The sequence below is a fragment of the Atta colombica genome, unplaced genomic scaffold (genome assembly GCF_001594045.1).
Source record: "Atta colombica isolate Treedump-2 unplaced genomic scaffold, Acol1.0 scaffold228, whole genome shotgun sequence".
NCBI lineage: Eukaryota > Metazoa > Arthropoda > Insecta > Hymenoptera > Formicidae > Atta > Atta colombica.
In genome coordinates, this window is record NW_017259325.1 from 1,745,916 (window position 1) to 1,755,948 (window position 10,033).

At 32.8% G+C, this 10,033-nt stretch overlaps 1 protein-coding gene across 1 annotated transcript; it reads right to left on the reverse strand.

Moving 5' to 3' along the window:
• Positions 1-108: 108 nt before the first annotated feature.
• LOC108688273 (major facilitator superfamily domain-containing protein 10) lies at positions 109-2,431 on the reverse strand. The gene is made up of 7 exons (XM_018194457.1): positions 1,829-2,431; positions 1,478-1,740; positions 1,093-1,384; positions 743-963; positions 573-663; positions 314-451; positions 109-231 (listed from the first exon to the last, which is right to left on the reverse strand). Exons 1-7 carry the CDS (start codon positions 2,046-2,048, stop codon positions 137-139), a joined length of 1,320 nt encoding a protein of 439 aa, XP_018049946.1. The 5' UTR covers positions 2,049-2,431; the 3' UTR covers positions 109-136.
• Between the last annotated feature and the right edge of the window lie 7,602 nt (positions 2,432-10,033).

Consider the following 10,033-nt stretch of genomic DNA (forward strand, 5'->3'; position numbering starts at 1 on the left):
TTTTTTTTAAATTAATATAAAATTAATAAACGCTAGAATGTATAAAAAGATATAAAAATATTATTTATATATAAAGTTTATATCCTTTAAGATTAAAAAAGGCAGCGGATGGCATAACATTTGAGTATGTCAAATATTATAAAGTACGCATGCTATGCAAAATCAAGGGTGGTAGCGTGAGGAATAGAGCCCCAGTTAAATATGTTGTGGCACTTCCAATGCACCAAAATGCTGAAATAGAAATATGTGCGCTCAAGAAAATAAAATTAATAAAACAAAAGCACTTTTGCAAGTTCAATTCATTTGAATTCACCTGAAGAGGCGATAATAGGTCCGCAAGCACGAGCCAGTGCACCCAGGGATCGAAATATACCAGTGATCACACCCTTCTGATGTTCGGGTCCAATACGCGTCACCAAAGTCATCACACACGTCACAACCATCGCAGTGGCTGCAATAGATAATATGAAGCAACTATTACTGCAACGTATTATTGCATATACTGCATATTTGAATGATAAATTCGAATGTACTAATTTAAATCGGCAATAAGAAATAAATATAATGCTCACAAACTGCGAAAAGAAAAATCCCGATACACAACATCTGTACATTGGAAGCAACACCGATGCATATAAATGCGGGAATTATTAACCATAAACCCTAAAAAAAATATCATTAAATAAAAACATTAAATAAACAACTGAGAGATGTGTAGAAGATCGAAATGAATTAGCATTACCAGTTCGCTGATGGTTTTAGTTTTATTCGGAGGTATATGTCGTACCCATCCACCCTGTAAAACTGCCATAATCAGTCCAATCCCAAGAAACATCCAGCCTTGTTGCATACTCGTAAATCCGAATGTATGATGAGTCAAGAATGTCAGAGTAAACTCCAAACCACTGTATATAAGAAGATATATAAAATATGCTCGGCCCAATATCTTCAAATCTTGTTGATCTAAAAATCAAGTTATAATTATTGATAACATTATAAAATATAATTAATAAAATATAATTATAAAATATATTTCAAGAGAAAACGCTTTTGATATATTTGATATATATATATATATTTTTTCTAGAATACCTTGCCGACTCAAGTTCAAGACTCCATTAAATTGGAAGAGATCAACAGGATTAATGTAAGAAATTGCCCCAGATAATCCTTTTGCCAAAGTGGTAGCTCTATGTTTTAACGACAAACTTTCCTTTAGGTAGTAAGTAACAAAAAATAAGTCGCTTAAGGCAAGGAAGAGCGCAAATAGTGCTGGTATCACGTACCATGTGCCTTCTCTATTATTACTGGAAATCCATGCAAAAAATGCCCCTATCATTGGTCCCACAACAAAACCGATGGAAAAGGCTATTCCTACAAGTGCCTACAAAAATGAGAGAACGTAATTCAGAATTGAATGATATTTATTTTAAATAGATGCTGTTTATGCACTCGATGCTTGCTTATCTTTCTTTACCATCGCTTTTCCTCTCATTTTCGGAGATGTAACATCACTAATAATAGCCATTGCCAGACTGATGTTTCCTTTACTAATGCCACCTACAAATCTGGCCAATACAAATATACCAAAATTTGCAGACAGAGCCCATAAAAGATAAGAGAATGAGATGCCAATCAAACAAAGTAACATCAAAGATTTTCGTCCATAAATATCTGATAATGCTCCTATGATTGGTGAACCCAAAAATTGTAAGAAGGAGTACATAGATCCTAGAAAACCTATGAAGCAAAACGAGACAAGTTTACTTTTAAAAATATATAACATAAAATTTTTTTTTCTTTTTTAAATGAAAGCATAAATATCAACCTCCAAAAAGAACTGTGCTGACTTTATCTGGTGCGTCAAAGAATATTTGTATGCTCTTCATACGATTCATAATAATGGAGTACAATCCATGTTCTTTTTCTATCTCCTTATAATGGTCCAATAGAGCTGGCAGTAGTGGCAGTATCATTGTAAATGCTAGAAGATCCAGCAATAAGGATATAAAGACCACTCGTACCGTATTATCCTTGGTTTCATTCATGTTTTCTTCTTTTTTTTTTCAAAATATAGTATTACACTATCTTTAACCTTGTATATAAATTTTGGTGAATTTTATTTCCTCTATCTTTACGGAATGTTCATCTCACTCAGTTGACGATCACAGACTGTTATGCAAGTTGAGGATCTCCCAGTTTCAGAGGAAGTAAATTATTTGCTTTAATTGCCAACATAACAAGTATCCTCGTGAATTTGATTGCTTATTTTCGAATTGCATAATGAAAACATTGTCATTTATTCAAAATACATTCCTCAGCTCCGTCCCGAAATTATAAGGCACAATCAGGAAGAGTGAAGAGCGTCATCGAGATTGTCAAAGAACCTCGTGTCACTCAAAAGTGAAAGGTTCCAATCCCGTTGTATTCTACATGCTTCGCGGTCAGTAGTAAACTTCGTACAACATTCTACCAAATTATTCAAATATGCTATGAATAAAGCACAAAAACGCTTAATATCGATGGATGATCAATAAAATTATCAATCTTTACATACCTATATCTACATCCGGTTGGTGTCGCTATATTTCTAATTTATAGCTTTCAAGAACTGTAATTCGGTAAAGCTTACATTCTTATCCTATTCTCTCCCGTTGATAAAGTAAAGATCACATCTCTCGTCGGTAAAGTAGAGATATTTGCAAAAATTACATTCGTCTTGTGTTGAATTATGTGAACTGCATATATTTCTCGAATTTTAATTGATTCACGGAAAACATAGCGGAAAAGGGGAAACCACGGCCTGCCGAAAACAGGCATGTTTGAATTTGAGATGAAAAAGCAACGGGCGATTTTTGTCAATTTTTGTAACGGCACAATTACGAATTCAAGGGATCGTTTATATTGTTTTTTATTTGCCAGTGAAGCGAGAAATAGCTGGTGAGCGGAGCGAGCGAGCGGGCGAGGCGCACCCAAAGGCATTATAATGCACGTTCTGACTTCCGGCAGCGCGCGCTCGCGCTCTCACGCACGTAGTCGTACACGCGTGCAGGCACGCACGCGTGTGAACGCGCGCGCGCGTGCACAGACCCACTTCCTCGCGCTCTGACGCTCGAACAAAGATCTTTTCAAACCGTACCGAACTGTAACATCGCATGGCCGCGCGCGAGTGATCGCTTCTAAATGCTCTCTCCCGTTGCAACTCAATACTCCTGATGCTGTTTTCTCTCTCTGTCTTTCTCTTTCTCCCTCTTTTTAGCCGTAATACACGTCTCCTTTTGCCGGCGAGATTCACATTCTCTCTCCATCCCTCTTTCCCCCTTATGCATGTGCACGTGGAAATACGAGTTACGCGACACGACGGAAGGGAAAAAAATCAAAGCGTGAGAAACGATCCGCATGCGATCGATTGGACGCGAGTATATACAGAATTCATTATATTGTTTAGAAAAGAAAATTCCATAGCACAAAATAATGCCTTCGAGAAGACGAATAAATCTTGAGGGAATATGATAATCTCTGATCTATAATCCTGTCTTACATTGTACATACAATATTGTATTTATTATTGTATTAGGATGATAGGTATATGTCAGGTCGATGTCAGTGTCAATATTGTTTACATCTCAGTAAACGAAATGGATTGAAATGAATTGAAATGAATTCAGATTTTCAGAAATATTAATTCACGAATGTTAAAATGAATGCTTTTCAATCCTGAATGCATTTTTATTCATTTATAGGAATTGCAGGAGCATATCTCTATTTTATCTCCTTTCAATCTAAAAATAATATTAGCTTTTTCTGTGTGCATTGTGAATAATTCTGTTTAATTCAAAATTTTGAATAGGAAATGCAATTTTTCAATCCAATTGCATCCAATTGAATCTAATTGAATCCAATTGAATCCAAAAAAAAATATTTGCTATTTAAAATACGCAAAGGAAATTTGGAAAGAAAAAAACTTCAATCCATTCTCATTTCACTGAGCAGGTCCACTCGATCTCAATTGTTAGTTTGAAATGTTGTTGGTTTCTAAATGTAATTTCAAGACTATATTATAATTATTTAAATATAATTCTAGAATTTCTACGAATAATTTTAAAACTTAAATAAATATTTTTCTTGCAACAATAATAATAAGCGAAGAAGGTCATATTTGATTAAAACGGTCATATTTGATCAATTAAATCCAAAAAAAAGTATTCGCTATTTAAAATACGCATTCGGATAGAAAAAAATTTCAATCCATTTTAATCCATTCTCTCGTTTGCTGGGCAATCTATAAAATGAGCAAAGAGACAAAGCGGTAAAAAGTAGAATTCGAGAATTTCGAGACCAAGCGCGGTAGAAGTAAAATTGAAGCAACAGGATTTGTCATTGGAATTGCCAATCCTGTTCGTATCCGTCGAAAATCGTGACGTTTAACGAGCGGGGCTGATTTACGTGTTGCAGCAGGTGGCACGAGGCGACGTGGTCTTGGTACTCGCTGTCAAAAATTTCAGCAAGGGTACACCGGGCGCTTGCCATCTGGGCTCTTGCCTACCGCGCTAAAGCTCCATGTCCATACGGTCTACTGACGTTACCGGTGGTATCGGGTCGGGCTGTCTACAAGGCTCTCTTACGCACCCCTCGAGATTTCCGAGTGCACTTATAAAGCGATAAGGTCGCGAAATTGCAGGCTTTGCGAGATAATTGTGACGCCGCGCCGCGCCACGCCGCGCCGCGATATTTTCCAACGCGATTATTCGAATGAGATATAATTGAAGGTCATCATCTATTAACAATCCGCTATAATATTCATTAGATATTATATATTTTATATACAGAGTGAATTACATCGAATATTTTTTTACAAAGAAAATTTGTTTTATATCTTTTACTCTCTTTTTACAAGAAATTTACGCTCCTTTTTCCTTTCCTCCTTTCTTTTTTTTTCTTCAATTAAAATTTCTTCAATTTAAATACGATCTATATAACGATGATGTATAATAATTTCATGTTATTTTTACGTTGCATAATTCAACTTTCGCGTTTAATGAGAATTTCGTATGGAATGTCATGAATACTTAGACTGTATTCGAGATTCATTTAATTTCACTTGAATTTAAAATATTTCAACGTCACACACATGATTACGGTAATCGAATGTGCAAACAAAACAGGCACGCGCCAGCAACGTTCGGCAGATGTTGACATTGACCAAACTTTGAACTCCCCAAATGTTTTCCATATTTTCCCTCGTATCTCTCGATATTGTCGTTATATGTATTTCAGTTATTCCGAAATTGATCAAACTCTATTTTTCAAAGGGTTTACAATGAGAGCAAAAAGTATTCGTACAAGAAAATTTTTTATAAAAAAAGTTTTATTGTTATTTGTAGAAAATAAACATTAATTAGCAATTTTATATAATGAATATATTATGTTCTTACATTAATAAACGAGCTTCGTATATATTCTTGATTTTAGAAGCTAAAATTCTCGATTGTACGAATACTTTTTAAGTACAAACAATACAATTTTTAATTTTCGTTTATTTTTTAGATGATACATTTTCTATAATTAATATACATTTTTTTGATATATATAGTTTTATATATAGTTTAAGAAACATACAGTCTATTTTATTCTTTATAAATAAATTGTTAATTACACAGCAAGAAATGATCGCTATTAAATTAAATGTCGAAATGTCGAATCGACGACAAATTGGTGTTGAAATCATCGTATCGATATTGATTCAACATCAATTCGATAACTCATTTCTCGCTGGAGAATATTTATTTTTTAAAAATAAAGTTTTTTTAAAAAATATTTTCTCTGTACGAATACTTTTTGCACTCACTGTATACAGGATATAATGCCTTGCGATACTTTTTACATTTATACTTATCTTTGCGACAATCTTAACAAATCTGAATCAGTCTCAGCGATATACATTTAATGCACGTGTCACATTATGCATTAAAGATTAAGGATTGCGAATAGAGGTTATAAGAATTCAATTAATCAGAACAAATGGATTAAAATTAAAATTATTTAATTGGTCGAATTCTAGTCGATTCTTCAATTCGTAATTTTTTATCTCCAATACGTTGTGTAACATCAGCATAATGTTTCTTCAGATTTTCAAATATTTTCTCTCAATATTTCTCAATGTTGTCCATTGCGTTTCAGTAACTCCGAAATCGATACGCAATATTAATTTTCGAAAGTGTATGACCGCTTAAAAATAATTAAAATATCCTCACAATTCTTTGACAAATTCTGATCGTTATCATTATATTTTCTACATTTTTTAATATAATCGAAAATCATCGTTAAAAGAAAATACTCGAAAACCTTTCGAAAATATGCCGACCTACTATTAATAATACTTTACCACCAGGAATTTGACCGGATATAGATATTCCCATTGATTCCCAATATTCTAACAAGATTATAGAGAAGAAAAAAATCATTGAGATTTCAAAGGAATAAATATCTATTAAAGAAGTACAAGAAGAAAGTTATAATTTAATATTAAAAAATGATAGTTGTAATGCTATAATGTTGACGCTTTTTATTAGAAAATGTATATCTATGTCAAAATTCAACAATTTTATATTTTCATAGGAAACTACATAAATATTATGATGAATTACTTATTTCTGTTTAGTCAAAATAATCACGAAGCGCGAATATTTAGGTACACCTATTTAGGTATTCGAATATACACATAAACTATAGCAAAAGTAGTTCTATATTATAGTGCAGAAAATTTAAAGTGCTTCTCCAAGGCCCACCCAAATATATCTGCATAATTTGAAAAAAAAAAATTAAAACAACATATATATTTTAATGAAATAATATGAAATAATATGAAATAAAATAATATTTAGTATGCAAAAGTAATGAAATAAAAAGTGGATTTCTTGTTGACAATTTGTTCTTGTGAAAATTCGAGATTTTGCCATTTCAACATTAAATATCTTTTTAGAATGAAGATAAAACGAATAGATAAAATGGATGACTGAACAACGGAAAGAAAAGATCGAATATTTTCGATCTTTGTACATAACATAACCATCGCAACAAAGTACAAAAAGATGAAGATTCATGCCTGACCATAGTGATCCTTTTGCGAAAAAGGAAATAAGAATTTCTCAATGAGCATGTAAATTTTAGGGCTATTTTTCTACGATTGTCTCTCCATCTCCATTGAAGAAACGGACCGACAAAAAAGAACCATTGCCTTCACTTTTATTCTTAGATTTCTATTCTACAAACTCTGATGTACCTATAGTTTCTCTATTTTTCCTACATTGAGGAGCATTGCTAATTGATTATATTTACATTAAGGAAGTAATCATAAATAAATTATAAATAAATTTTTAATTTTTAACAAATAAATTATGATTTTTAAAGGATCGACACTGAAAAAATACTAAATTTTAATAAATATCTGTTTGAACACAGTTTTAAATAAATATTTACTAAACATATATTTATTTGATATAAAAACATGTATTTATTTGATATAAATATGCGTCAATTTGTAAATTACATATGTATTTCAATATAAAGAGATTTACTATGTACATTTGTCGAATATAAAAATTCTTTCTATACTGAAAAAAATTTACTAATAATAGATCTTAATACATATTTCTTTGAATAGCATTAAAGCAAATTATAATGGTTTTTTTATATATAATATTTGAAGAATAATTAAAGCTGTCTCTTGGTTAGATTAGGAGATAAAAAACCTCTTTAATGGAAATAGAAAGATACGTAAGTATTATCGTAAGTATTATCGTATAAAAATTAAAGATAATACCACTCAAATTTTAATTTTTCATTTTGATATTATAACAGTTTTTTTTCGAAGAGAGCAAAAGCTTTACTTTTTATTATTGATATTTAATATTCTTGAATATGTTCTAATTGAGATAATGGAGGAACAGAATAAAGGTACAATTTTACACAGGCCTTTCTTTCAGAGATTAACTTTTTTATATAATATTGATTGTATTAGAAAAATATTGTAACATATAACTTGTTAAAGACATTACATAAATTCATTGAATATATTCATTTGTGTATAATAAAAAAGTAGCAAGTTGTTTTAATAAAATCAAGATTTTGTAATTAGGCTTTTATTCCGTTCAATCCTCTCAATTGTAAGATTAATGTATAAGAAAAGAGAGAAAATCCGTTTCAAATGATACCGTAATATCAGCTTGAAATAATATTTCGTCATACATTCGCATCCTTGAAATTGAATTCACGAAATTTCTCTAGATTTCTCTTCATTCTTGAAAATTGAAGAATCGAGAATTGCTAATATCATATCATTTTTGTAAAAAAAAAAAAAAAAAATTGTCTCTGATTCACCTTAAATTTTAAGAGAAGCAACGGCTTCGGGTCGGCAAAATTCTCATGAGTGGAAAATGCGAGCAAAGTGAGATTTCCAGATGGGGAAGAGAAGCAGACAAGCAGGCAGAAGATATAAAGAGCGATAGAGGTGAAATCTGAAATTTTCTCGGCAGAATCGTGAGTGCTGCTCTGATGATGAAAAGTCCACGGACACAAACAAAATAGGGACAAAGGAAAATTTCGGTGGTACCGGTGTTATGTACCGGCTGGCTGGCAAGCTGCAGCTACGTCGCTCGCCACCATACTACATCGTACCGTCCGTACCGCCGACAGGCGCGATGCACAAAGTCCTACATAAGCCGCGTTGCAGCAGGCCTGTAGTATATAGGGTGATTCGCAATCGACGAAACGAACCTTTCGGAACGGAAAAAGGAAACAGTTTTTTGGGAAGAAAAGATAGGTATTTTAAGCTTGAGACCCCAGGTCCATCATTTCTGCTCGGATATTCGACCGTTGAAATTTTCAGGTACGGTTAAGTCATACAGTCATCGGATGTCGGATTATTTAAGTTTCTAAATCTGCACGTTTAAGACGTTTTCACTTTTAAGCTGAAATTGTAATTTTGAAATTGAATTCACTTAAATATTTATTCTTATTGACGCAATATTATCCTATAATATATTTAATCGTTTAAAGTAAAAATAATGAAATAATTAATCGTTAATGCACTAATTGTTAAAAATTATAAAATAACAATATATGCCCAAGCGTTTAATTCTTAAAATCTTCTTTGTAAAATGTTTTCTCGTGTGGATTGTTTTAAGACATCTTAAATATTTCTTTCAAATACCACGCAGGTTTTGGAAAGTTCGACAAAATTGTCACGGCGGCATCTTGAACAAATCCTTTAAAGTTTCTTTTGGAAACCCCCTGGAGTACATATGAAATAGTTAGGTAGAAAAGCGGCATGCGTTAACTCGGCTACATCCGCCGGATTCTACTGTTCAAGGATGATGCAGTACTTATGAATATAACAATGCTACCTTTTAAGATGTACAGTTTTATTGAAACTAAATTGTAGATAAAAGGTAAAATTGTAGATTTCTTAAGAAAAAATGTATATCAAATTTATTATTCGTCGTGACCTTTTAATCATAAATATCCCCTAAATATCCCCTTCCCCCTCCTCGTCGGTTAAAAATAGATATAAAATTCCGAAGTAAATTTCGTCAAATTTTCGTACACTATTGGTGGCAGGTCTAAAACTGTCAGTGTGTCGATATCTTTTCATAAAGAGATTCGAATGAGCACCATGCCCTTGAACTTTATAAGCTAGTTACGAATCTCCCTGTATATCGAAGGGTGCTGTACGAATAGGGGAGAGAGAGGAAAAAGATAGTATAGCAACGGTTTATGTACATCATAAACGAGCCCGGGTCTTTCTTCTTTCTAGATGGACGAGGTACCAGTTCCTCCGGTAAGAGGGACGAAAGAACGGGCTTCGTCAACCCTCCGAATGCAGAGAGTGATACACATAGTGGAATAGCACACGTGGAGTATAAGAGGTATGTACGGAAACCACGTTGGAGCGGTCAACCTCCACCGGGCTTAGAAAGAGAGAGAGAGAGAGAGAGAGAGAGAGAGAGAGAGAGAGAGAGAGAGAGAGAGAGAG

Excerpts from the sequence above, each read along its gene's own strand:
- LOC108688273 (XM_018194457.1), bottom strand. The coding sequence starts at position 2,048 with ATGAATGAAACCAAGGATAATACGGTACGAGTGGTCTTTATATCCTTA. Across the intron at positions 1,385-1,477 it reads AAATGAGAGGAAAAGCGATG|GCACTTGTAGGAATAGCCTT; the intron begins GTAAAGAAAGAT and ends TCATTTTTGTAG. Across the intron at positions 964-1,092 it reads CTTGAACTTGAGTCGGCAAG|ATCAACAAGATTTGAAGATA; the intron begins GTATTCTAGAAA and ends CTTGATTTTTAG.